Source organism: Trichomycterus rosablanca, chromosome 21, assembly GCF_030014385.1.
Source record: "Trichomycterus rosablanca isolate fTriRos1 chromosome 21, fTriRos1.hap1, whole genome shotgun sequence".
Classification (NCBI taxonomy): domain Eukaryota; kingdom Metazoa; phylum Chordata; class Actinopteri; order Siluriformes; family Trichomycteridae; genus Trichomycterus; species Trichomycterus rosablanca.
In genome coordinates, this window is record NC_086008.1 from 21367429 (window position 1) to 21395365 (window position 27937).

The window sequence follows — 27937 nt, forward strand, 5'->3', positions numbered from 1 at the left end:
GAGGAAACCAAAATACGTGGATCCTCAGGACCCTGGTGCACTGCGACAGTTTTCCAGGCCCTGATTTGAATGCCATACCTAGTGCACTTTATATAGAATGTGCTGTGATTTGGGACAGGACCTGTACATTTCCCGGTCCGTCTGTGAGTGCAGTGTTTTGTTGGTGGTGCGGTTGTAGGTGAGATCTGGACAGGGTTCGGGTACTGTGTGTATAACAGAATGTAATGTGCAGACATGCTGAGTGCAGAGTCGCTGCAGGTGGTGGTGGAGGAGGTGGTCGTGGAGGCGTCTGAGGACTCCAGCTCCAGCCGTCTGGAGGACATCTACACTCTGCTGGCAGATGGTCGGTACCCACAGTCCATGAGCCCCATCCGCAAGAAGAACCTGAGGAGATACGCCCAGAAGTTCGTCATGGACGGTGAGCCACGATCATCCATCATCCACATCACAACATCAGAGGGAGTTTGGGAATGAAGTGAAGAAGTTCAAGTGAGGAAGATCAAGATGATGTGATTCAGGAACATTTCTCATTAATTTAGTAACTTCTGGAAATTATTTAGGAATTTAGAAACCTTTCAGGACCAGGAACCATTTAAGGAACTTTAGAAACTCAGAAACCTTCCAGAGGTTCATTAATCTTATTTATATCTGCACTGGTCATATTTTAGGATCTGTAATATTGTAATATTTGTTTAGTTTCTGGGTCGTAGTTCCTTCTCTGTATCTGGAACTCATGGGTGGAACTTGCAGCACTGAACGTTGCTGGTTGCTGAAGATCTGTTCAGTTCAGGGAGCTCAAGTTGACGTGATTGGCGCCTTTATTCATCTTCTTCAAGTCTAGGAAGATAGATTTAAATCATCGTGCTTATTTACAAGCCTGTTTTTATGGATCTTGGTCTATAAAAAGTCCTTGATGTTGATTCTGTAGGTGATTCATTCAGTAGGAGGTTGAGGAGATCCAAACGGGTTTTGTTGTCAGACTACCCAACCAGCTGACCCCATGAATGACCAACTGATCTAACTAACTTGCGTAACACACTCCTCTTAGGTATCTAGACCAACCTACCTGCTTACTTGATGATCTGGTCTTTCTAACACCTTACACGATCTTCTTGCAGACGGTAGGTTGTACTACGTGGGCATGAAGAAGGAGGAGAAGCGCGAGGTGGTGATAGACGCCGAGCGGAGGCACCAGATCCTCCTGGATTGTCACTTCAACGAGCTTGGTCATCACCTGGGCCAGAAGAAGACCGTGCACCGCATCCAGAGCAAGTACTACTGGCTGGGCATCGTTAAAGATGTAGTGGACTGGGTACGTACTGACCATGTGACTTCGTCTTCCAGCACGATGGTTGGCGCTTGTACGGCGCACGTCTGAGTCTCTGGACTGTGTGTATTTGTTTTCTAGATTAAACTGTGCGAACCGTGTCAGCTGGCAGAACGGAACAAAAACATGGCGAGGACGCCACGACCCTCGAAGGTCAGCGGGCCCTGGGATATCGCCAACGTGGAGGTTATGGGTATGATTCTCAAATCGCACCATGCACTGTGTTTTTTACTCTATACGTAGCTAACGTGTGCACGTTTGAAACCAGGTCCGTTCCCCTGCACTCTGAGAGGAAACGCATACGTTGTCGTCGTCACGGATTATTACAGTAAGTGGGTGGAGGCGTTTCCTGTCCAGAAGAAAGACGCCCTCTGCGTGGCCAGATGTATTTCGTCGACCGTTTACCGGTAAATACATGTTGTATATTTATTTTATGTTGACTTCCATGTTTTTGATACTTGATGCTTTTCTTCCTTGAGTCAGCGTTGTAGCGAGAAGGGTACAAGGTTCAAAAGAGGTTCAACAAAGACTTTCATGTAGCTGGGGGCCCAAATATTGTTGACTTCATAGGCAAGCATCATTGTTTTAAACCTGATCTTGGAGGTCCAGTAAAGGAAGCCCAGCAGTAATGTAATGTAGGCGTACTTTGATGGGGTGAATTGAACTAGTTGAATTGTTCTGATGTTCAAGGAGGAACCAAGATGATTTGGTCAGGTTAGCAACATGAGCCGAGAAAACTAGTCCAAGCTCCTGGTTCTCCTGGTTGGTCCGAGTGTTTTCCATTGGGGAAGATCTTCAGAAATATACTTCAGCCCAGGCGTTCAGAGGTTCTGTTTTCTATGATGAGATGTGGGATCATCAGAACATCTATCTCACCATGACATATTTTTTTGTTCCGTAGGTACGGCTCGATAAAAACTCTGCTCTGCTGTCAGAGTTCTGACTTCTGTGAGGAGGTAAAAAGCTCTCTGCCTGTAGCATGAAAGGTTTTTGAGAAAGGTTCCTGGGTTCCTTGAACTTGAATTGAACTTTTGAGGGATTCCGTCCAGTTAGGAACACTTTAGAACCTAAGGAACTTGGTCAAGAGCTTAACTTTGATTCCATGGAACTCAGGAACTGAACATTGCTGGTTGCTGAAGATCTGCACACAGTTCTGCCCCTGTGACGTCACATTAAGAACGCACCGTTGATGCGCTGGTGTGTTACGTTGTGTTGTAGGTCAGTACGGTGCTGTGCGAGCGCTGGAGCTTAGCGCCGAAGGTCCAGCACACCTTCCTGGCGGACCGTGCGGGCGCTCTTCTGAGGGACACGGTGAAGCAGGTGGTAGCAGAGAGACGGGCGGAGTGGGACGACTTCATCGAGCCGGTGTTATCGTTGTTCAGGACCTCGGTGAACCCCGCGACCAGATTCACACCCCACTGCCTGATGTTCAACCGCAAACCCAGCGGCCCCGGCGAGGTGAGAGAGGAGCGTGGGGTCATACGCTGTACGGTCAAAAGTATGTGGACACCCAGTGAATTCTCATGAATTCTTGAAACCATTTCAGGAACCTTTTTAGTTCCATTTTACTCTTTTTAGGAACCATTTCAGTTCCATTTTTTCCTAAGAGGCCTGGAACTTCCGTGCTCACATTTTGGGAACATTTTTGGGAACCAAACCCCAGAGACTCAGACGTTTTCATTTATTTTCATTGAACAATCACAAATTTGTTTTATTTTTGACTCTTTTTAACGTTCTGTTCTTTGTTATTTGATGTTTACCAGATAAAGCTGGATTTACTGCGGTATAATCAGGATTCCCTGAGCGAAGAGGCCGAGATGAACTTCCTCTCATCTGTTCAGGACCAGCAGAACCAGCTCAGACAGACGGTACCAACAAAACTACACTTGATGCATAATTCAACCTTGGGATTTAAACCATTTCTGCATCCGAATCCTGAATCACGGCTCTGCTAACGGTCGGCTTGGGCGCCATCAGACACAATTGACCTCCAGTCTGCTGGGTGAAAAAGACTGGACTAAGGGGCGAGGTTATCAATGCTGTGTAAGGACCTTGGTTGCCCAGGGACGTGATCGGGGCTTGGCTGTCCATACTCGAAGCCGACCACATGCACATAAGAAGGGTTTGGTGGACTAGAGATTGGCACACGTTGAAGGGGGTGTGTGTCAGGTGAATGTACACCCTCCTTAGACGCCATGGGGGTCCCCAGCAGCAGATTGGCTACGATAAATTGGGAGTAAAATGCATATTTATACATATATATTTATTGTGGGGTTTTTGAACATCTGCAGGGGAAACTTGTACACCATTTGCCCAAAAATTGTGGAAGGCGCTGTCCATGAAAACATGGTTTGATGAGTTTAGTGTGGTCTGCAAAGATCTCTGACTTCAACCCTGTTGAACACCACTGAGATGAATTGGAATGTTGATTGGGATCAGTGGCTTTTGTTCCACACTCTACAGCCTTGTGGAAAACCTTCCCAGAAGTGGCTGCAAGGACGATCCCACTAAGTATTACTGCTCATTGCTTTGGAAAGGGAAAGGGGGATGTCTCAACAAGCTCATGGTCAGGTGTCCACGTACTTTCAGCCATATAGTGCACAAAGATACAGACTATAATTATAACAGGTCAAATCCGGTCAAACCTGAAGAACCACCAACACCTTGAAAGTGAAAGTAAATGAACCTCTGCTTCTTGCAGGTCTTCTCCAACATGAACGCTTCGTACAAGCAGGAGAAGAAGAGGGTGAAACGGCGGAGCAGGGGCGTGTCCACCATCACCCTCACCCTGACCGAGCCCTCGTCTACGCCCGAGGCCTCGCCCGCGCCCAAGAGGCTCAGAAACGAACTCTTCCTGACCTTCCCGGTGGAGACAGTGATCGGTGCGGTACAAGCGGAGGCTGGAGGTCAGAAGTCCAGGTCGGGGTCAGACGGACACGTGGATTCAGAGACTCAATCTTGAACTGATGTGGGTTTGCGAAGAGGTTTTGAAGTTGCCACGCCCACATGCGCCGAGCGTTTTCATTTACTGTGGTAACAGAGGCCACCAGGAGGGGCGTGATTACTTTTTCACAGCTCTGTCCCTCCTGATCGCCCCGTTACTGCCGATTTGTCCAAATAAATGATTTTGGATCATTAATCACTTGAATAACTGCTCTCGTTGTGGTTCAGTGGAGTCCTAGATCCTTAGTCATGGCATGCACAGGAATGCAACACAGTACCCGGGGGTAAGGATCGAACCCGGAGTCGCCGGAGCTGTGTGGCACCGACACCACTTACTGTTCTAAACGGGTTTACAGACTTTATAAATAATATAAATGTATATTTTTATTTACCCAGAGAATCAAGATCATTTGATATAATTGTGACAGTACAGTATTGGTACAGTAATTACCCATCATGCACTCTGCTTGATTGTTTTTCCTTTTGAACCATTAAAAATTTTGGTTTTTAATAATAAATGCTGATATTTGAGCATTAAGCTGCAGCTCTTGTGTGTTTTATATATTATTTAAATAAGTTTAAATGATAGAAATGCAATAATGGTCAGGGTCGTGGTGGGTCCGGTTCCCCTGGTAACACAGGGTGCAGGGCAGAAACACACCTCGGACAGGGCGCCAATCCTCCCTCCTTAGACATAACCAATCATGACTGTGTTGATGCCCGACTGGCTGATAGCGCAGCTGAGATTTGATCCCATGGTGGGGGGTTTATTAATTATATTACTGATAGTAATCTGGGACATAAATGAATCTAATAACACTAATAAAATAAAAACAATAATAATTCATCTGAGCAACAATGTGCTTTTTTTATTCAAATACATTTAAAATAATAGAAATAATAGTGATGATGAATAATATTAATCTGCACAAAATGATTCAACATTTTAAATAGAAAGTAAAAACAATAATAATAATATTACTTAAGATAATCATTACGTATTTTTAAATTAAATAATATTAAAAATAAAACAACAATTATAATATTGTGATAGTACATGTAATAATAGTTTTATTAATAATGTAATAATATAGAATATGTTATTGTTATAGCATTATGAACAATAATAATATTAAATATTGTAGATTCATTATCAATAATAATAATATAATAATGTTAAATATTCGTTATTAATTATCAAAAGTTATTAAAAATTTATATAAAAATAATTATGATTAAATGGTATTAATATTATTATTAATAATAATGTAATAATAGCGATAATATACTAATAATAATAAGGAATATTATATTTTTATTATCAATAATAATAATAATAATACAAATAATAATGTAATAAGAGTTGTACTACATAATAATGTACTACAAATATAATAATGCATATTATAATTTAAATAATAATAATAATGAAAAATAATAGCAATATAAAATAATGATAGATAATAATAAATGTTTATAATAATAATGATAATGAATATTATAGTTTTATTATCAATAATAATAATAATAATAATAATAATGATAATAATAGTAATAAATAATAATGAATGTTTCTAGTTTCATTAATAATAATAATAATAAAAATAATGAATATAGTTTCATTTAAAATAATAATAGCACTATAAAATAATAATAAATAATAAATGAATGTTTCTAGTTTTATTATCAACATTAATGATAATAATAATAATAGTAATAATAATAAAGATAATAATAAAGATAAAGATAATAATAATAATAAAGATAAAGATAATAATAATAAAGATAATAATAATAATAATAATAGTAAAGATAATAATAATAAAGATAATAATAATAAAGATCATCATAATAATAAAGATCATAATAATAATAATAATAATAGTAAAGATAATAATAATTTTGAGAGTGGGCGGGTTTGTCCTGGGGAGACTCTCTCTGATTGGTCAGTGTGTAATGTAGGCGGGGCTTATCCCGCTCATTCAGGTTCTCTTCCGTGTTGAGTTCAGTCCGCCGGTACCCGCATTAACATTAATGTGAGTTTTAATGAAGCGGATTAATTAATCCCGAACTGTTAATCACAAACCGCTGGAATCATCTGGAGCTTCATCAGGAGAGACTGAGAGCTGAGGAGTGTCCGGAGGGCAGATCTGATCTGATCTTCAGGCTGGTTGTGTAACTCTTCTGTATGTTGGCACACTGGAGGATGTTCTTGCTCACTGCGGGTGGCATCACTGACAGTTCTGGTCTCAGCACAGGTTAAACTCAGATCTAGAACATGCTTCTGGTGGACAGTCAGAGTTCTGCTTAATTTCACCTCCAGAACTCCAGGATGAGGCTCATCGTGGTGGTCAGTTGCATTGTAACCTTTGTCGTGGTGGACGTGGTGCTCTCCACCGTCTTCTACATCCAGGGTTCAGGTCCAAATCCGTTCTCAGAAGACCTCGAGGACTTCAACATTTACCAGTCCATCCTGGACCTCTGGGCGACGCTCATGGTCCGTTCCTGTCTCCTCCTGGGCGCTGCTATTGGAATCCTGGTGAACAGGACCGAAGGGCCGTGTCGGGTGGCATCCCTGGGCACCCTGGTGGTCCTGGTCAGCCTGGTCATGCTGACGTACGCCCTGACCAAGCTGCTGATCTTCTCGGAGATTGGCAGGCTGATGTATAACCCGTGGTTCCTCAGCTTGTTCTCGTGGACCTGCGCGTCCTCGGTGGGGACCATGGTCCTGTGGAAGCTCCTGAGCAGGACGGACGGCGGAGCAGCCGGAGGAGAGAGAGTGAGACTGGACGAAGGGGACGAGGAGGATGAAGATGGGACGAGGGGGACGGGGGACAAGGAGAGGGTGAATTCCGGGGCCACCCTTGGACGTCTCCTGTACTACTGTAAGAAGGACGCCGGGCTTCTGTCCCTCGCCTTCTTCTTCCTCCTCCTCTCAGCCGTCTGTAAGTTCTGACTTTTCTTTCCAATTCTTTGCCCGACTAAATATTAAGAACCCCAAAGAAGTCCAGAAGTATTTGGACGCCTGACCATGAGCTTGTTGGACATCCCATTTCAAAAACAAACGCTGAGAAGCTTCTCACAAGACTTTAAAGTATTCCAAAGCGACTTACAGTACAATATACAGTATTATCTAAGCAATTAAGGCTTAGGGGCCACGCTCAAGGGCCCAACAGTGACAACCTGGCAGTGGTGGGGCTTGAACCAGCAACCTCCTGATTACTAGTCCAGTACCTTATGGGAATTTGTGCCCATTCAGTCAGAAGTACAGCATTTGTATGGCTGGGCATTGAAAGCCTCAGTTGACGTTCCGGTTCATTCCAGAGCTGTTCATTTTTTTTACAGAGCTCAACAGGAACATGACAGGACCTTCCCTAAACTGTTGCTGCAAAGTTTGAAGCGTAAACTTATCTTTATAACTGATTTATTACACCTGTTAGCGACTGTCGTGACTAAAACGCGTGAATTTAATCATTAGTCGGGGCGTCCGGATACTTTTGATCCGTGTACCTGAAGGTCATGATTCAGTTTACGACTGTTTGTGGTTGTATTGCACATTTCTGTAGTAAACGCTTTATTGCTCCACTTATCGCTTCACTTCAAGGCTTTCCTTAGTAGCAGGTTGTGCAACCTTGCTTCACGTTAAATCTTACACTATAAAGCCAAAAGTATGTGGACACCAGACAAAAGCTCTTGGACCATAATAAGTATCGTGGGCAGCAGTCAGTCTGAACTCGTATAATGCCTCAAACCTATTACCAGGAGTCCAGGAGAGCATATCTGTGGGGTTATACATGTGTAAGAAGGTGGTTAGTGCTCTCCTGCAAGCATGTTGAGCTGCTCTTTCATGGTTCGATAGTAATTGTTTGTTCTTGGGGTTGCCAGGTGAAGCGTTTATCCCCTATTACACTGGAAAAGCCATCGACGGTATAGTGATCCATAAGAGCATGGAGTACTTCACCAAACCCATGATCGTCCTGTCCGGTTTGGCCCTCGTCAGGTGAGTCACACACATTTACATACACTCGTAGTGCAAACCATGTGACCAAAAGTATGTGGACGCCTTTATATTACATTACATCTCAAAGCTTCAGATAAGAATTGGTTTTATGCACCCGCTAACAATGGGCTGATTAGGGAGATGAATAGAGGTGTCCACATACTTTTGGCCAGACAGCGTATATCATGCCAGCAGTGGGATTGAGTCCGTGTTGGGCAAAGGACTGCGGTAAGTTTGCCCCCCCCCCCCCCCCCCCAGCTCTGTGTAGGCAGGTGGATTGGCGGTAACGCTCTGTGCTCTGTGGTTGCAGCTCCCTGGCGATCGGGGTCCGCGGCGGCGTGTTCTCGCTGACGTTGGCCCGACTCAACATTCGCCTGAGGAACCTCCTCTTCCGAACGCTCATGCAGCAGGAGATCGGCTTCTTCGATGCTAATCACACAGGTGGGTCGACGCGTCCGCACGCGGTCAGCTAACTAAGACTTCTGTGGTAACTACCGGCCGTTTCTGACACAACACAGAACCGTTATGTGAAAGTTCCTCATTCCTGTAACCGGCCTCCACTGCAAGAGCTCACGGTCAGTTACAGCACATCAGTTACAGCTGTGAAAAAGTATTTACCCCCTCTCTGAGGGCTGCAGTACAGTAAGCTACTACGCTACTGTAACATACAAGAAACGGACGTCTGTTCTGGGTTAAATTTCCCATGTTCAAGATCAAATTTTCTTTTTTTACTCGTTCTTGGTGTCGATAAAGACGTGCATCACTGAAATAACTCGTAGTAATAACCTATTTATAGAAAAGAAGAGAAGAGAAGAAATATAGAAACAAAAGAAGAAAATAAAAGAAATAAATAAAGGAAATATATAAATCAAGAAAGAAGAATAAAGAAAAAAATTATTAATAAATTAATAAATAAAATAAAGAACAGAAGAAATAAAGACAGAAAAGAAAAAAATTAATTAATTAATTAAGAAAGAAAAGAAGAAATAAAGAAAGAAAATAAAAAAGAAAGAAGTGAAAAAATAAATTAATTAATAAAGAAAGAAAAGAACAGAAGAAATAAAAAAATATAAAAGAAAGAAGAGAAAAAATAAATAAATTAATTAATAAATAAAATAAAGAACAGAAGTAATGAATAAAGAAAAGAATTAATTAATAAAGAAAGAGAAGAAGAAAGAAAGAAGAGAAAAAATACATTAATAAATAAAGAAAGAAAAGAACAGAAGAAATAAAGAAAGAAAAAATAAATAAATTAATTAATAAAGAAATAAAAAGAAAAAAGAAAGAAGAGAAGAAAGAAAGAGAAGAAAGAAAGAAGGCTTCTGGTTATGTTGCACCAGTTTTTGGTGTTGGCCTTCTGCAGGAGGATTGAAATGTTTGGAAGTGAACACTAGGCGGCGGTGTTGCTCAGTTTTATGAAACTGCGGGTGGATTTAGCGTGTCAGGATTATTTTGTGTTTCACTCTTTTCATCCTTTTATATTTTTAGTGTAACAACATTAAATATCAGAAGCAATCGGACGAGGGGGGCGATTACTTTTCCTCTGCACCTTCATTAAGCTTCATACCATGTTTTGACTCAGGTGACATCACGTCGCGGCTGACCTCTGACACCACGCAGGTGAGCGACCTGATCTCGCAGAACCTCAACCTGTTCCTGCGCAGCTTCGTCAAGGGCGTGGGCTTCTTCGGCTTCATGTTCAGCATGTCGTGGAAGCTGTCGCTGGTCACCATCCTGGGCTTCCCGTACATCGCCGTGCTCTCCAAGCTCTACGGCGACTATTACAAGGCGAGAGGCCGCTGACCTGCGCTTGTTGGAGCCGGCGTGGTCGAAAGTGTGTGGACACCTGGACATTCGGATTTGTTTTGGCTCTCGATGGACATTCTGGTTCATCTCTAGGTTCAGTGGGGGTGAAATCAGGGCTTCGTGTGAGACACTGATACAAGCTTCTAAATCTTGTATTTATCAATTGGGGAACAGGAAAGGGCCTTCCCTAAACAACAGAACAACAGGAACAGGGAACAGGAAGGGCCTTCCCTAAACTGTTGACAGAAAAAAATTATTACTTATTTGCAATGGGTGTGGCTAAAACACCGGGGTGTCCACATGTTTGGTCTAAAGGAACTCCCTGTAAACGAGAGGCCAACTGGGGCAAGCCGTAGCCTGGCAGTTAAGGTACTGCACTAGTAATCAGAAGGTTGCTGGTTCAAGCCCCACCACTGCCAGGTTACCACTGTTGGGCCCTTGAGCGAGGTCCTTAAGTCTCAATTGCTCAGACTGTATACTGTTTTGGATAAAGGACGCTATATGCCCTAAAAGTAAACTTCGTTAAATTGGGACGTGGAACAAGCTTGTGGTCAGGTTCAGGTGTCCACATACTTTTGGCCATGAGGTGTATTTAAATATCACGGTACCACTTGACCCTCGTTCTCGTACCTCACGCCGAACCCTTTCCCATTTCGTCCTGCAGAAACTGACCAAGGAGGTGCAGACGTCGCTGGCTCACGCCAACAAAGTGGCGGAGGAGACGATCTCCGCCATGAAGACGGTGCGCAGCTTCGCCGGCGAGGGGCACGAGGCCGAGTCGTACCACGCCCGGCTGCAGGAGGTGTTCGCCCTCAACAAGAAGCAAGCCGTGGCCTTCGCCTGCTTCATGTGGTCCACCTGTGTGAGTGTCCAGCGTCTCTGAGAGACGGTCATCTTAAATGTGTACATAAATATTGAAACATAACTTCAGTTCTGATATAGACGGCCGCTCCGGGAGGATGTAACCATGGGAGCCACATTTGAGCACCAGAGACTGGAGCACTGGATCGTTCTGTGCATATTTAAATATAACAATCGATAAAACTCGGTACACTCAAGGATTTCATGATTGGCTCATTGGGTCTGTTCGAAAACCTATCGCTCTCTCTCTACATAGACCCATTTCCCATCATCCTACACTCCCGAGAAGAGGGCGTGTCTAAATCCTTAGATCCCTTAAAATGCTCCTACTGAGGCGCCTTAATTCTGAGTGACGATCTGACTGAATGACGAGGGAGCGTCCGACGCCTCCTCAGCGCTGAGGGCAATCCCAGCATTCAGTGCGGCACGACGTATCTCACGAAGAACTACAAACATGGCGGACGAATCAATGTGGAGCAACCAACAGAGTTCTTTTCACATGTAAATAAACTCTCGTTGATGTTTCATCTGTATAAAGGTGTAATTATACGAGTGTCGTTTATTCGTAAATTGGGGCGTCAGGGGCGGTTTAACCCCTCTGTGTTTTCGGTACACGGAGGGAGACGTTAGCTGGCGTGCTAGCATTGGTTTGAACAGCCTGAAGCTAACTGTGTTAGCTTAGTAAGCTAAAACTGCGGTGACGTAATAGTAGTGCGTCTAAATAATCTGCCTTATGAATCCTCTCTACTGAGGCAGCTGATCAGGTAGGGTGTAGGGAGCAGGGCGGGTCACTAGGTTAGGCGCTCAACGTGCACGCCAAGGTGTTGTCATGGAAGGTGGAGGAATACAGAAGGCGTAGCATGTTCCTCCACATATTGTAGAGCTCTCGCTTCTGTCTCTGTAGGCATGTGCTAGTCCGTGGCTCTCCTTAACCAGTCTCTTTATTCAACAAACGGTGTAACCAGTAACTCGACGGATCTCTTGATTATGCCACGCCCATTATTCTTGTCGTAGATCTCCGAGCTGGCGCTGCAGGTCACCATCCTGTTTTACGGGGGCCACCTGGTGGTGACGGACCAGATGACGGGCGGAGCTCTCATTTCCTTCTTCATCTACGAGCTGGAGCTGGGGGAGTGCCTGGAGGTCAGACGCGTTTTTTTTACGATGCGCAGAGTGCTCGGCCGTTTGCCGCCCCGTGTCCGTTCACGTGTCCCGTCTGTCGCTTCACCCTGCAGAGCATCTCGTCCGTCTACACCGGCCTGATGCAGGGCGTGGGCGCGGCCGAGAAGGTCTTCGAGTACATCGACAGGAAGCCCGAACAAAGCCTCGATGGCCAGGAAGCTCCAGAGACGTTTCACGGCCTGGTGGAGTTTGAGAACGTGACCTTTGCTTATCCGACGCGGCCAGAGACCAACGTGCTGAAGGTTCTGCTACATTTATGTTTACGCTTTATCCAAAGACTTACAGTGCAGAGGGTTAAGGGCCTCGCTTAAGGGCCCAACAGTGACAACCCAAGCCAAACTGTGCTAATATGTAATTAATCCAGTGAATTTTATCCATGATTTTATGTGGACGTTCTTGATGCTACGTAGTGTGTAACTACACCAACGCTGGTGCAGACCAAAGTGTCTCCAGACTGTTAATCTTGTTGGAGATGATCATGACCCCATGTGTTGTTTATTCTCTAGAACGTGTCCTTCAGAATCCAGCCGGGAGAGGTAACGGCGTTGGTGGGTCCATCAGGCAGCGGTAAAAGCTCCTGTGTGTCCCTGCTGGAGAACTTTTACTGGCCTCAACATGGTCAGGTGCTGCTGGACGGCCGACCGGTTCAGATGTACCAGCACGGCTACCTTCACTCCAAGGTGAGCTGCTGTCATGGAGGAGGGTTCGAACGAGTCATTAAACAATAGCCAAAAAGTATGTGGACACCACCGAGTCCAGTTGTTTCCAAATTCTTCTGGGTACAAAACGAGGTCTGAAGACCTTAATTCCAGTAATTAAGAGGTCAGCTCCATCTGTAGGCCCATCTGTAAGGTTTAATGCTTATTAATTGGGGTCTGGTGTCCATCTACTGTTGGCCACAGAGTGCAGCCATTAAATCACCACAACAGGTCAGTGTTTGTCCAACAGAGTTGTATTATTTGTACTCAGGTCGCACTGGTTGGACAGGAGCCGGTCCTTTTCGCTCGTACGGTACAGAAGAACATCTGCTACGGCCTTCCAGATGCTCCTCCAGAGGTTGTGGCCTCAGCTGCCAGGAAGGCCAACGCTCATAACTTCATCTGCGGCCTCTCCAAGGGCTACGATACGGGTGCGTTTCAATCTACGTATAGAAGGACCAAAGTTAGAAAACACTCATATCACTCAGTGTTGGGGAAAAGTCGTCGCCCCGTTGGTTACTCGTTTAATCGAGTTTAGTCGACTAGGCATGATTTCAGTCACGTTAAGGTTTCTAGAGGAACACTGTGCCACAATCTATACCATCTATAATCTATCATGCTAACCAAGGAACATTGATGCTCATTTAACATTTGCCAAAAAGCACCTGAACGTCTTTGATGACTTGATGATTAAGTTCCTGCGCTGATTTGGGTTTGATTGGAGCGCTCAATAGTTCTAGTCACCATATTGGATTGGGTACAAGATGTTTAGGCTACTAGTGTAACTGTAAGTGACTTACAATCCAAGCAATGAAGGGTTTCTCAAGGATCCCACCTTGAACCCTTGAGATTCCAACCAACAGTGAGCCAACACTAGCTGTTTATTTGGTGTATAGTTGCTAGCAATGACATTATTTCCAAACGAGGTTCCCAAATCCCTAAAAGTGAGTCCAGGTCTTGATGGTGCTACTGGCCTGGCCAGCTTCCAACAGGCACAATCCTCTGAAGGTTGGAAGGTCAGCTCCAACTGTTTGGTTGACGTGCCGGCACAAGTAGTAGAGAATCCAGCACTGGCTGGTCTATAGAGGTGGCTGGAGACCTCACATACGTTGGAGGGACCTCACATACTGCTAGTCTGTGGCCCTCCTTGGCCAGAGCAGTTGTTGAAATGGTCAGGTTCTACCACACTATGGTAAAACGTCTGTGTGTCTCGTTTCAGGTGTTGGGGAGAAAGGAGCTCAGCTTTCGGGAGGACAGAAGCAGAGAGTAGCCATCGCTCGAGCCCTCATCCGGAACCCCAGGGTGCTGATTCTGGATGAGGCCACCAGTGCACTGGATGCCGAGAGTGAGCACGTGGTAGGTGGATGGAATACTGGCCTGTGTTGGAGAAGAGCCATCGAGTCCCTCTTCTGGATTCATCTAGCATTATAGGAGAAGACTTGGTGCTTCTGGGTGATGCTGGATTTTGTTTTTCTCGTTCCAGGTCCAGCAAGCTCTGGACACCGTGTTGCAGAACCACACGGTCCTGGTGATCGCCCACCGGCTGAGCACGGTCCAGCGCGCCAACACCATCGTGGTCCTGGAAGACGGTGTGGTGATGGAACAGGGCTGCCACGACAAGCTCATGGACCTCAAGGGTCTCTATTACAGACTCGTCCAGAGGCAGATGCTAGGGTTCGAGAGCAACGGCGGACCGCCCCGTCCGGCAATAGAGGCGCCGCCCAGTCAGAAGGAGGAAGAGCAGGAGGGCAGCGGAGATGAAGACGTCCCGAGATACTGAAGATCCTGGAACTGTTTGATCGCTGCGTTTGAGAAACGCACACCTACCTCGTTTCTTTGTTCTTTTAACTGCTGTAAAGCTTTAGCATCTTTAACTATATGTCCAAAAGTATCTGGACACCCCATTCCAAAACCATCTGCATTAGTATAGAGGTAATCGCCTCCACTCTTCTGGGAGGGCTTTCCTCAAGGATTTGGAGTGTGACCAAGAGAATGAAGAGCTTGTTGGGTCAGACAGTGACATTGGATGAGAAGGGCGGAGTCACATTCAGCATTCTAATTCACTCAAAAAGTGCTCAGGGCGGCTGAGGTCAGGGCTCCATCCTCCAAACCAAACTCAAAATGAATCCAAGTCTCTATGTGCACACAGTCATAATCATACTGGGACAAAAATGGCCTTCCCCAAACTGTTGAAAGCGGATTATTTATTTAATATTATTAATTTTGTACACCTGTACTGTACATGATAAAGACGATACACTGTATGTGGAATTGGTGTCGGCTGATTATTTCTTCACATCCATGCTGGGAAAAAGTATGTGAACCCTTTGTATTTTATGACTGCAGCAGCGTCGTCGCCCCGTGTTCCAGCAGCTTCTAATTCACGGTAAACCTGGTGTATGTGGTTCTTAGATGGTCTGACGAGCCACAAATTTCCTCCTAGACTGAGCTGACAGTTTGGGGGTTTTTTCCTGGACTTAGTAAGCAACCACTGTTCCATGTGTGTTGTAATAAGTGCAGCCAAACCAGCCCTGTAATGGATTGGTGCAACAGAGGTAATAGTAATAATAATAATAATAATAATAATATAATAAGTAACATTAATAATATGACCAATAATACTATTATAAAATATTTATAAAATTTAAATAATAATATTATAAAAATAAATAATAACAGTACATCAATGATAATAATTAATAACAATAATAATAACAGCAAATAAAAATACTAATTTCACCAGTTATAATAATAATATATATAGGTAATATTAATAATATCACATAACAATATCATAAAATATTTATAATAATAAATAACAATATATAAATTATAATAATATGATAATAAGTAATATTAATAATATCACCAATAATACTATTATACAATATTTACAGTAATAAATAATAACAATACATCAATTATAATAATTAATAATAATAAATAAAAATACTAATTTGACCAATAATAATATGGTAATATTAATAATATTATCAACAATAATAATATGAAATATTTATAATAATAACAATACATCAATGATAAAAATAAAAATAATAATAACAATAATAATAATTTTACCAATAATAATAATAACAACGGTAAAATTAATAATATAATCAACAATAGTATCATGAAATATTTATAATATTAAATAACAATAATGATAATTAAAAATACTAATTTCACCAATAATAATAATAATAACAATAAATAGTAATAGTACGTCAATGATAATAATATAATACAATAATAATATTGCTAACAATAATAATAATTATTATAATTACAATAAATAATGATAAAACATAATAATATAATGAACTAATAATATCACCAATAATAATAATTATTGTTATTATCATTATAAAACTACCACCACTTCAACAACATAAACAATTATAATAATAACAACAAGAACAAGATGAATAATAAACCATGTTTTTGTTAACATTATCATCATTATTATTACTATTTAATTCTCTATTTATTATTGACGAATGAGTCAATAGTGAGCGCTACATCCGGGACCCTGAGGGACTGAAGGGCGCGTCTTATTGTGACACGCAGCGTAGTGCGGAAGTTTGTGGTTTGAGGCTGTAGAGAGCGCAGACTGCTGCTGCTGCTGCTGCTACTATGTTCCGGTCGGAGAGGATCGTGCGGTCTGATCCGGTCTGAGTCCCCGAACAATCGAGACTAAAGGAGGCGAGGAGAAGGTGCAGGAGAGCCGCTGTGACAGCCATGGCTCGCTTCGGTGCCAGTCTGAGCTCTTACTCCATCTCTCAGCTGTCGGAGCTGCTGGAGGACGATGAGAAACTCGAGCAGATCGTGCTGGACCTGGACGAGGTAACGACTTATTTACTCGATCCGACAAGTCGTGCCTGCACCACCAACACCTCGATCTTTTCGTTCTTAAACACTTTATCAGTTGTTCTGATTTTACACGTTGAGTATCACTTTGACATGTGGCGGATTCGAACCCAGTCACTGTAAGTCGTTTATTTACGCTCTCAGTGAACGACATGTCAGAAATAAGTCGTGCTGGTTATTTCCACCCAGCACAGACTCTAGATCACAAATGGATTCTCATTCTGAGTAAACATGTACAGACTTCTGAGCTCATTGGTCTTTAAGGCAGATCTGGAACTCGATGATTGCTGCCACTGTTCTTTGTCTGTGACTGAATGATGGAACTCAAAACCCTTGATAAACAAAACAACAACTTTTCTGAACTATACAGGGTCCAAAATAAACACACATCAACCTAGAATGACTAATTTGCTAATGGAGAAAGTTCTGCACTGTCATTTGACACTGTCCACAGTCAAGCGAGCTTATATGGCCATGGTCATTGAGGCCGGCACAAACCTGCTCAACTGAGGTCAGCATCACCAGTGCTACCAGATTGGCAGACTTAGTTTCGTTTCAGCATCAGGTGTCCGCAGTCAAGCGAGCGTTACTTGGCCATGGTCGTTGAGGTCGGCATGACCTTGCTCGACTGGGGACAGAGTCACGCGTCTTCCTTTTAGCCTCTAATTGTCCGCAGTCAAGCAAGCTTTACTTGGCCATGGTCATTGAGGTTGGCACAAACCTGCTCGACTGGGGACAGAGTCACGCGTCTTCCGTTAGCCTCTAATTCATCACAAGCCTTTTTCTAGTGCTACCAGATTGCCAGACTTTATTTCATGTCAGCATCAGGTGACAGTTTGGATCGTCTTCCTGACCTTGACGAAGGATGAAGAGACCACTGTTCCGTGTACTAGAATGAAGAGTTGGGAACGTTAAATGACTTTGTAGAACGTTGTGCACCAGCAAAACAATCATCTCCATCTGCTGTGTGTGTGTTTGACACCACATGATGTTTTTGGATTAAAGCAGTAGATGTTCCAGTCATCAGAGGCAGAAATCATAGTTTGGTATCCATATTTGATCCTCTCACCCCCTTCTGAACTGTAGTTTCGGTTTCATTTCTGAGGAAATGGGTGTAGTTGTGACATGACTGGTGTCTTCAGGTAGCGAGAAATCAGCAGGTTGACCTTCGTGTTCATGATTCCACTGGGCGTGCTCCAACTGAAAATCTCAAACAACAAGCTCACGTTCTCAAACACCTGCCCACGGGCATCCATCCATTTTTAGTGTTTGACCATTCCAATTCATCCCAAATGTGTTTGATGGGCTTGACACCAAGCCTCTGTACCGGCCACTGGAGTTCCTCCACACCAAACTCACAAAACTGTCTTTATAGACCTGGCCTTGTTCCCTGGGGACAGGTCGTCCTAAAACAGGACAGTGCCTTGCTCAGACGGTTGCCTCAAAGTTGAAAGCAAATGATTTATTTGACATAATTAGCGACTGGAAGGGTTGTCCACAATGTTTCACCCATGTATTATGTTTGTTGGCGAGCAATTTTTGAATCTGCCTTACTGTTACAAGTCTAACTGAGCCTACCAGTTGAAATAGACACTATAGGGCTCAGAAGCAAGACATCCTCAGACCGCATGATGTGTTTTCCTGCGCTAGGGGTCCAGGTCTAGTGTTCCGTACACCATGTCGTGCATCAGTTGTAATTTTGAAGGCTTTGACTATCAATCAATCAGAGTTCCTCTTTGCCGTTGCTTGAGAATTTCCAGTTGACGTAGTGTGTTGACGGGTTAGTGTACTTTTCTTTGATGCCCGGAGTGCCTTCCTTCACGCTTGGGTTTTTTCCTCAAACGACTTTCAGCTGCTTTCGGAAATACTCGTGTGTTTGTGTTTTAGGGATTGGGACGTGGGGCCCACCTGCAGAAGCGAAGATTCGAGTACAGGCAGCTCCGCTTGCCAAACATAGCACAGACTGAGGTCTGTCTGCAGAGTCACGTTACACGCTGGTTCAGGGCGGAACGCTAAGTCTTTGACGTAGTTGCTGTACCTTATTCTGGATCAGACTGGAACGGTATGCCGGTTTATCAGAGATTGTGGTAGATAACGGCCTGGCTTTTAATCACGGTAGAGACTTGATTGTATTTTGTTAAACACATTTTGACTTTGATGCCTAGAACACATATAGGTATGGAACACGTCTCTGGTTAGATGTTCCTTAGCTCTGTTTATGTCAGTCAGACACTTTGCTTGGATTATTTACATCTACTTGGCATAAGTGGTCAAGTTGACTTGATCTTCCAGTACGGTCCAGATATTTCTAGCCTGAATGAGCTGTTCTAAAACCAGATTTGAGAGGTATTGGGGTGATTGTCCTGCTGCGTCTAGAGTCTAGAATTTTCAGAAACACTGATAAATTTTTTGAAAAATACAGGACTGATAGTACACATCTAGAACTAAACACAGAAAATACAGTAGACAAAGAACATTAATAAATAAACTGTACAACTGTTAGGTACCTATCTTGCCATGAGAATAACCAATGTGTAAACATGGCGTTAAACAACAAACAAATCACAAATTTTCACGCAATCTGGCAGATCTTTTAGCGATTCTTGGACGACATCCGACCATCCAGACACATTTCCTCTTGGCAGAACCACTATTCCATGTACTTTGTACTTATGGACTGTTGTTCTATGATGTTCTGACCTTAAACTGTTACAGATGGCTCAGTGTGACACTCCTGACTTGCTTTGATTTTGCTTTAAATTGAATTGACGAGCTCCCTTGGCCGCTAGGTTGATAACCAGAGCTCAACACAAAGTCACAGTCACAGAGGACAAACAAAAGCTGGTTAGTGTTGAGGTGGGACATCATTACCGCTGTTCCAGTCCAGCCCTGGATTTGGGTGTCTTAGTCAGTCGTGTGACCAAACAAGGCAACCCAGTTTTGTGAGGAGTTAATTATTTAGTAGAGGGTGTTGCTCGGTATCAACGCCGAAGTCCACGAGTGCCCAGCCTGTACATGCCAGCTTTAAGCAGTCACACACTACGGGCTGTTTAAGCGGTACGAAGCGACCCGACCACAACGATTTACATAAAAACACGGTAAATAAGAGCTGGCAAACAGGATCGTCTGCTCACGAGATGCAGAACGTGTAAACTATGTGTGGAACTTCATCAGCACAAGATCCTCTTTTGTGGCCGTTATTTATCCACGTAATCTTTACAAGAGCAGTTCAGTTCAGTTTAAAGTGAACAGCACAAGTTTAGTTCTAAACAAACCCTCTTCTTTTACAGGACACACAGACCTCCTGTGTGTCCTTGTTTTTGTGAGGACGTTTATTCATGAATGGCTTGTGAAATTAGTCAGCGACTTCTGGAGGGAAGAGACGGTGCCTGTGAGAACATTTGTAAGAAAAGCCCGAAAGAATGTGGACCCTTGATCATGAGCATTAATGTTGGCTCCACTCTTCTGAAAAACCTTTCCACTAGATTTTGTATTGTGTCTGTGGGGAAATTTGGCCCATTCAGTAAAAAAAAAAAAGCATTTTTGACAGGTCACGTCAGGCACTGATGTATAAAAAGGATTGGCTTGTAACTAGCATTTCAGTTCATCCTTAAGGTGTTCAGTTGGATTAAGGTCAGGGCTCTGTGCAGGCCACTTTGTGTCTCCTTTTTGAGTAGCTGATAGCAAGCTAAGCCAAGTTGGCCCCCATACAAGATCTGAGATACTATAATCTTGAAGGAAATGGGAGAAATGTTCTCTGTATGACTTTTCCCCTGATAACAAACACCTCAGAACTCCAGTTATTAGCGTGTCACACTCGTATCAACTCATTAGTTAATTATCAAACCAGTACTGGGTTGAACTAGGTGTGATAAAGCTTAACAAACACTGGTGTAACCTCTATAATGCCTCGTAATTTAGTGCCGTCCAACCTCACCATCCAGAGTTAAGTTTCATTATGATACACCTGGTTTCTTCTCGAAGATCAGAAGCTCCAGACTTTTTTTTGTTAGATTAGGCTTGGAGCCAAACCTTGCATTGTAAAGAACCAATCCCAGTGGAACCAATTCCAGTTTTTAGACCTCTGTTGTCTAAAATTAGGTTCTGCCAAATTCTGACTCATCTTCTTTGAACAGCATCATATTTGTTCTGTGTATGTTTCTTGTTGGGAAAGCTTATAAATTTGTGGGCTTTCCACCAAACGTAATTGGTTCTAGTCCAAATATCTGAGCAAGGAGTTTTAGAACCAGAGTTCACAGGGTTGTTGATCCTCAGAAAACTCTCTTCTCCCCTTTCACCTATAAATAACAAGTGGTGGACAGAAAATGACCAAGAGATACACATGACCGAGCATGATCGCTCTGCAAGAAGCTGCCAATGTTGTAGCTTCTCTTTTGGGTTTTTAAAGTCTACAGTATTGAACTGAAACATGGGTTTACATTTATGGAGGAACCTTCTGCGCATTGTACTGCACAATTGCAAAGCATCTATGAGATGTCTGTGATACTTCTGCTTTGTGGTTTTCACTCACGAACTTGAGGTTTACTTGCTGCCCTTATCGATGAAATGAAGTTTCAGTTCCGTGTTGTTCCTCTGACTGTGTAAATGATTTTTAATGCCAAAACCACACTCGAGTCACATGGTTGTGACGTGAACACAACAGAATGTTTTTGTTATAGCATTTTCCATCATATCTCATTTCAATTCCACTGGATGCACAGCACCCGCCCAGCCTATCGACCGAATTACTTTTCTATTGCTGTTCCCATTGATGTTGATGTTAAAACATGCTGTACAGATATTTACCAAATTTATAACATGCCTCCAACCAAACTAGGCTTTAAGAGACTTGCATCTAATATCTTGGTTTATAGTATATCTACTATATTAAAGATCTGAATTGATTGAAGGGACGTCTGGCTCTGGGTGTCTCAAATTCATAGTGCTTTAGACCTAAGCTGCTTGAAGGGATGCTTGTTAAGGCTAACCTGTCCTTTTTTTTTAGTAAACTTTAAATAATCTCTGGTCTAGATTTGTCCAGCTTTCTTTATGATGGATGTAATATTCTGTCTACATTTACTGGCTTTTCAGTTTGGCTTTAGGTCGTGTTATTTCATATCTATGTAAATTTCAGCATGCAGTATTTGTTTAAAGCAACACAACACACTTAGTCTGGAGATAGAATTTGTTAAAGACTGACCTCCCGGCTGAGCTGATAAGATTTGCATTAATGTTAATTGTCGATAGCATGACAGAGATTCGAACTCGCAATGTCAGCAACCCATTCGACCGCTGTGCCACCCTTATGCCTGTTCTTTTGCTAAGTTAAGCCAACAACTAACTAGTTCAGTGCCCCCCTGATGCCGACCAGTAAATTCTGCTGCTGCTGTACGTGACCTTATTTTCCACACAACTGAAATGTAAGCTGATGTTGGGTGTGTTCAGGTGAAGGAGTTGCAGCAGAGTAAGGAGACGACCCTGACCGGTAACCGGAACCTCGCCGAGCAGAACCTGCAGCTGCAGCCCGGATTAGAGAGCAGGAAGAGCGAGCTGACCGAGCGTTACCGTCGCCTGCAGGACGGGTTCGAGTCCTACCAGCTGCGGAAGTCCACGCTAGGTGAGTGGTACACACAGATATCGACCTTTTACTGTTCTCACCTCTCGAACGTCCTTGTTGGTTCATTGTTACCCACAGTAACAATTTACTGTTTATCTCTCCGGCGCTGACTCACACTGTGACGTCTGTGTTTCCACCTTTCAGTTCGCACATATTGTTCTGAACCTGAATCCTTCACCAGCCTGTTTGTGTTATTGGGTATTAAATCCTGGATGGGTGCTTTTTACCTGCCATGTAGTGACTAGAAGTTTATTATTAAATTTTACAATTTAATTCAACGATATGAATTTGATAACTTAAGCACCAGCTATGAAATAAAAAGAAAACAACTGTAAGTGTAGAAGCGCTTATGGACTTATATTCTCATCCCTACATACCAAAAGAAACATTCATTTTCTGCTGGTTGTACCCCAATACTTTATTTTACCATGTTTCAGCCCTCAAATGATGCATTTACTAATTTTGTCAGGGGTAAAAATAGCAAAACACTTCAGTCTTCAGACCTGGTACATTCGAGCGCACATTACTCATCACAACACGGAACTGGCTTTTCTGGTTTCAGATCTTTCAGAACATGAACCTTCTAAACTACAGAATCTTTTGTGTCTTGTTCTTGGTGTCTGGCCCTAATAGGGCATTATTGATGACTTTCTGTCGGCGCGTCCGACTTGAGAGCCGGGATTGTGTACAGATCGGACAAACGTGGTGTTTTCGGCTGTCCGCTGCGCCCCGCTGAGCGTTTGTACTGGAGCGCGTCATGAATAAGAAGGCTGTCCGTGATCGCCCTGCGTAACGCGAGCGTCGCTAGGCGAGCCGACTCGAACAACGTGCTGTAACACAGTAGTCCTTTTTTAGCCTTGATGATATTAACAGATCTACATGCAGAGGGAGTTTGTTTTTAGCTTAAGCATTAATCATTTAACATGCGCCCACAACTAATTTGCTTTCTGGTAACGGATAGCTGAAACTCCATGGGGGTGTCAGCTTCTCAGATGTACTTAAAGCCTTCGTGAGAATATAAAAAGTGATTATTTTTTCCGAAGTCTTTAAAGATCTGTAGTTGTAGGTAATTGTAGATAATCTTCATCCTCCTCCTGGCTTGATTAGAAATGATCTGCAGGCGATCACAGCTAAGCGACGGATCATACCCACAACAAGGAAGGGTGTTTTTCAGGCTGGATTGTAAGGCTCCTTTTGTGAGCATTGATGTACCCATCCCCCCTTTATGGCCACTGGGGTCTTAATATAATACACTCAGTGTGCTAGCCTAACCAGACTGAACGATGATTTGAGACAATACGAGGTTTAGATCCTGCCAAATAGTCATCGCATTATACTGTATCTAAGTCTTATTCTTGACTCGCTTTTAGATTGCTATGTTTCCAGGAAATTTCCAGTCTGAGGGCAAAATCCAAAAAACCTTAAAGTTTACTAATGCTAATAATGTGCTACTGAGCAGATTTCTGCAGTTTTTGGATTATTTTAGTGCTCATGAAAACATCCTACTCCGTTTACACTCCCCCTTCCTTTAACAATACTTGGGAAAATCCCATCCTCTGCAGCCAGGGAAATCCATACAGGCCTAACTCTTTTGTCTTATGTCTTAATAATCACCCATGGATAGTTAGAATTCCCATTCAGGTGTTGTCGAATCCGAGTTCGAGCCTTATCATCATCTCAAGTCAAAGTATTTCCACTAAAACCCCACTTTGATGTATTTTACTTGCTCTTGGGTTTGGGTGTGACTGGAAAGAGACGGGGAACAGATTTTTGTGGTAGAGCACCAGGGACATCTGGTATCAGCTGGATTCCAGTTGTTCAGCAGAAAATTTAAACACACTAATCATTTCTGTTTGTTGTCTGCTTGCTTTTACTAATATCTTCTTATTACGAAATGAATCCACAACATTGACCTAACAAATTTGTGGTCTTTGACTGTTTTCTACTTGTAGTGGAGTAATCAAATGTTTACTTAGGATGTACTTCTGTACACAATGGATAAAAAACAGCCGCTGAAGTAAAATACAATTTTAATCATCTTAATAATTCGGGATTTGTGGTGATGTTTTTTTTTTGCTCACAGATCACAAGTCTGGAAATTCTTCTTTGGATACGCTACTTGCCCTGCTGCAAGCAGAGGGAGCCAAAATTGAGGAAGAATCTGAGGTAACCACTAAGCAGTTGACCACAATGTGCTGAGACTTTCCTCAGTGATCCCACAATCAGTGGTTGATTCTGTTGCCAAGTGGCCTGTGCTGTACCCATGCAAAATTGGGGAGTAAGCAAACCCAAGCAACCAGTCAAACAGACCAGTTCGCCTTAGGATGCCAATACAAGTGCTATATTTCACACCTAACAGCAATAGCTATTATTAAAATGGTTATAAAGACTTACAACTACCCCAATGGGGCAAAGCAAAAATCATGCTCTTGTTGGTGCTGCCATTGTTGACAGTTATTGTGCCATATTTGCTCTTAGTATCTGGTGGAGAAGGTTCACCTTTAGACTACTCCTACTATAATGGGTACCTTTGTTCAATCAGAAATGGACAAGGGGGCATTTGATACAGCACAGACAGTTCTGGATTTTGATGAGTACTGTATTATACAATAGTCCTGACTCCATATGACCATCAACCATACTGTGTGGTTCGCCTAAAAGTCATTGTTATCAGCTTAAAAGTGGTAAACCATGCTAAACAGGCTCCTTATTGTTAGGCTATAGAGAGTTTGAGTCATGATTAATCCAGAGACATTTTTGGTGTAGAGTTCAAAGAAGACACTATGAAAGTATAGAGAGATAACAATATACTGAAACTTTCGTAACCTCTTTCCTCTTTACACAGAACATGGCTGACGCTTTCCTCGACGGAGCTGTGTCCATGGACGCCTTCATCGACGAGTACCAGAACAAGCGCAAACTGGCTCATCTACGGAGGGTAAAGATCGAGAAGCTGCAGGAACTGGTGCTGAAGTCACCACATATCCTCCAGAGCCCTCTTCCCACTCAGCCACTCCCCAGTCTCCCCCCAAAGTCCACTCCTGTACAGAGAGAGCCGGACGCTGCCCCAGTCCTACAGCCGAGGCGGCCCCCTCCGAATCCTCCCAGCAGAAGTCCCGTTTCAAGCCAAGCTCAGCCTGCTTTTATGTTCTCTTACCCAAATGTTCCTTTCCCACCGATTCCACCCAGAGCAAGTCAACCCCAGGCCGGGTACTCTCCCCTTTTCATGCCCCAGTACGCCCCACCCGTGCCAGAGAGATCCCCTCGGATGACCCCCCAACCAGGTTTCATCGTACAGTGATGTTAGACTTTCTATTTATAACAGGAAGGAACAATGTATGCACTGGATGTCCACCCAAATTTTCTAAAGGTCCCTCAGTCCAAGGAGTATAATGTGCTGTGCTAATTATCTCTTGACGTAAGGGTTGTGAAGGCGTTTCAATGGTACCTTTGTTCAAACTTGCACTTTAGAGTAATTCCTAGCTTTGGAATTGAATTCAAGATGTCTGGTTATCTTGTGTGTCACTCCTGACTTAGTGCTTCCTTTGTTTTGTTACATTGTACTTATTGTTGTCCAATCTAGCAAGTCTGGCTAGATTTGGCAGGTTGATTTCATTGGTTTCTGTTGTTTGTGTATCTTTATGGATCAGTAACATCAGTTAATCCACGTTTATATCTGTAAACATTTCATATCTGAAGCTGCGTCCATACTTAATGGAGGTGATGTTGAATCCTATGCAAACTAAAGACGTCTCAGGATGTTTACAGCAACCTGCAGCCAAAGATGTTTTCAATTCACCTGATCTTGTCAAAGGGCTTTGAGATGAATTGAGATGAATAAGGAGGAATCTCTCGTTTTTAATTTACTGTAAAACGCCCCTTGGTTTAGGTGAGTGATGCCGTACTGGCTCCCATTGACTGGCTCCCTGTCCAGAATGTGTGGACAGGAATAAAAACTGACACTCCATCTGTGAGAGTAAGATTGAGTGAATTATGGAAAAACATGGTGGGAAAACATTGGAATTAATCGCTCACTGTGAGAGATGCACTGTCTTATTGATGTGTACTAACTCTGACAGCTAAAGCTAACACTTAACAATGTTTTGTTATTTACAGTAACAATATGCAGATAGTTGTCATCTAAGTTAAATATTACTGTTTCAGAATGTAAATATTAACTATTTAGCTAGCTGTTTTTCCTTACAGCCATACTAGCACATTGTTATTAAATGTTAATATCTGTTTATCTAAAGTGGCATGTTCCAATTCACAAATGTTTATTCAAATGAAGGTGCTCTTCTGGATAATCTTATCCCGCAGTGCTCGCTTATACCAACCAGACCTGGACTTCCCGTTTAATCAGTTGGTTTTTGTTTTCAATTGACTGAGAGAGCCCGATGCTTGTGCAGTCCCACAGCCGAGACGGCCCCCTCCGAATCCTCCCAGCAAGTCAACCCCAGGCTGGGTACTCTCCCCTTTTCATGCCCCACTATGCCACACCAGTGCCAGAGAGATCCCCTCGGATGGCCCCCCAACCAGGTTTCATCGTTGGTCTTTGTTTTCAATTGACTTCTCAGTTGTATCAGTTTTAGCCCACTATTAGCCCTTCCTATACAAGACTGAACGGTTCATCCGTTTTCTCCTGGATCTCATTGAGCTTTGCAGTTGGTGCTGTGAATTGATAAGTAATAGATGCCGTAACCTCCCAGTGCCTAATGGTTTGGACACTGTGGCCAGCATGGTTGCTTCAAGCCTTCAATTTATCACCCACTGTAATACAAACTTGGATCATAAATCTGTGACCACTGCTCTTGCTGCAAACATGACACCATATCTATCTTCAAGTGTCCTTATTTTAGGTCCATGTTCACTGTATGTTCAGATTTTTGCCTTGGCATCAATTCTTTAAAGCAATTCAACAACATTCTTCCAAAGTATCTTCATTCACTTGGTGTCCTACACATCACACTTCCACATTAAAAATATCCAACAGGTCTTTAATCGTCTTAGTCGTTTAAAGACTAGACTACCTGATTAAACGAGTCAAATCAGGTGAAGATGCTGCTTGGCTGGACTGACGACCTACAGTCACCATGGCTCTGCAGATAACAGAGTGAGGGAACGTTGTAAACGCTTAGGTGTACCATGCTGTTATACCTGTGTAGAAGCACCTGCACTTGTTATGTTTTTTTTAGCCTGTTAAAACAATTATTTTAAGATTTTTGTGTTAAATAGAAAAGTCTAATTAATGGTCTTAATAAATAAATAGGAATAAATTGCCAATGATCTATTTAAAGGCTTGCATGCAATTTTGAAAGAGACAGAATTGCCCCAGCCTGCGAATCTGCATATGTGTTAGTTTGATTAATTTCTTTTTTAATTTTCAGTGTAATACGGCTGATGATAAAAGTTGTCCTTGTACACTTTCGATGCAAACTAGTTTGGTATATTTTATTTTATTAGCCTATGTATGTTGGAGAATAGGTACAGATTGTGAGATTGACCCGCTGTTTTAAAAGTAATAAAGCAAATTAAAAGTTTGGATTTGTGTCACACAGTTTTTATTGATTTTATCTGGACACGTCGCTGATGTTTGGGTAGATTTTATATGGCATCAACTGCTAAACACAATG

At 42.8% G+C, this 27937-nt stretch overlaps 3 protein-coding genes across 5 annotated transcripts; all 3 read left to right on the plus strand.

The window, feature by feature from the left end:
* Positions 1-188: 188 nt before the first annotated feature.
* Positions 189-5099, plus strand: zgc:113436 (uncharacterized protein LOC503528 homolog). The gene is made up of 8 exons (XM_063017833.1): positions 189-418; positions 1119-1312; positions 1409-1520; positions 1596-1734; positions 2229-2283; positions 2546-2785; positions 3091-3195; positions 4029-5099. The coding sequence occupies exons 1-8, from the start codon at positions 235-237 to the stop codon at positions 4287-4289; spliced, it is 1290 nt and encodes a 429-aa protein (XP_062873903.1). The 5' UTR covers positions 189-234; the 3' UTR covers positions 4290-5099.
* Positions 5100-6511: 1412 nt separating this feature from the next.
* Positions 6512-15081, plus strand: abcb9 (ATP-binding cassette, sub-family B (MDR/TAP), member 9). 3 transcript variants are annotated; one of them, XM_063017445.1, is made up of 11 exons: positions 6512-7215; positions 8156-8270; positions 8581-8711; positions 9853-10058; positions 10741-10938; positions 11952-12080; positions 12173-12361; positions 12626-12799; positions 13089-13248; positions 14037-14173; positions 14301-15081. In XM_063017445.1, the coding sequence occupies exons 1-11, from the start codon at positions 6603-6605 to the stop codon at positions 14595-14597; spliced, it is 2349 nt and encodes a 782-aa protein (XP_062873515.1). In that variant the 5' UTR covers positions 6512-6602; the 3' UTR covers positions 14598-15081. The 3 variants fall into 3 exon arrangements, with proteins under 3 accessions (XP_062873515.1, XP_062873517.1, XP_062873516.1); XM_063017447.1 differs by lacking the exon at positions 12173-12361; XM_063017446.1 differs by lacking the exon at positions 11952-12080.
* Positions 15082-16419: 1338 nt separating this feature from the next.
* vps37ba (VPS37B subunit of ESCRT-I a) lies at positions 16420-27846 on the plus strand. The gene is made up of 4 exons (XM_063018141.1): positions 16420-16663; positions 22133-22304; positions 24388-24470; positions 25150-27846. The coding sequence occupies exons 1-4, from the start codon at positions 16559-16561 to the stop codon at positions 25603-25605; spliced, it is 816 nt and encodes a 271-aa protein (XP_062874211.1). The 5' UTR covers positions 16420-16558; the 3' UTR covers positions 25606-27846.
* The last annotated feature ends 91 nt before the right edge of the window (positions 27847-27937 follow it).

Bases quoted from the DNA above. Each gene is read 5' to 3' on its own strand.
- zgc:113436 (XM_063017833.1), top strand. From the start codon at position 235: ATGCTGAGTGCAGAGTCGCTGCAGGTGGTGGTGGAGGAGGTGGTCGTG. The intron at 1,521-1,595 runs GTATGATTCTCA...GTTTGAAACCAG, and splicing joins CGCCAACGTGGAGGTTATGG to GTCCGTTCCCCTGCACTCTG. The intron at 2,284-2,545 runs GTAAAAAGCTCT...GTTGTGTTGTAG, and splicing joins GTTCTGACTTCTGTGAGGAG to GTCAGTACGGTGCTGTGCGA.
- abcb9 (XM_063017445.1), top strand. From the start codon at position 6,603: ATGAGGCTCATCGTGGTGGTCAGTTGCATTGTAACCTTTGTCGTGGTG. The intron at 7,216-8,155 runs GTAAGTTCTGAC...TGGGGTTGCCAG, and splicing joins CCTCCTCCTCTCAGCCGTCT to GTGAAGCGTTTATCCCCTAT. The intron at 10,939-11,951 runs GTGAGTGTCCAG...TTCTTGTCGTAG, and splicing joins GCTTCATGTGGTCCACCTGT to ATCTCCGAGCTGGCGCTGCA.
- vps37ba (XM_063018141.1), top strand. From the start codon at position 16,559: ATGGCTCGCTTCGGTGCCAGTCTGAGCTCTTACTCCATCTCTCAGCTG. The intron at 16,664-22,132 runs GTAACGACTTAT...GGGTGTGTTCAG, and splicing joins TCGTGCTGGACCTGGACGAG to GTGAAGGAGTTGCAGCAGAG. The intron at 24,471-25,149 runs GTAACCACTAAG...CTCTTTACACAG, and splicing joins AAATTGAGGAAGAATCTGAG to AACATGGCTGACGCTTTCCT.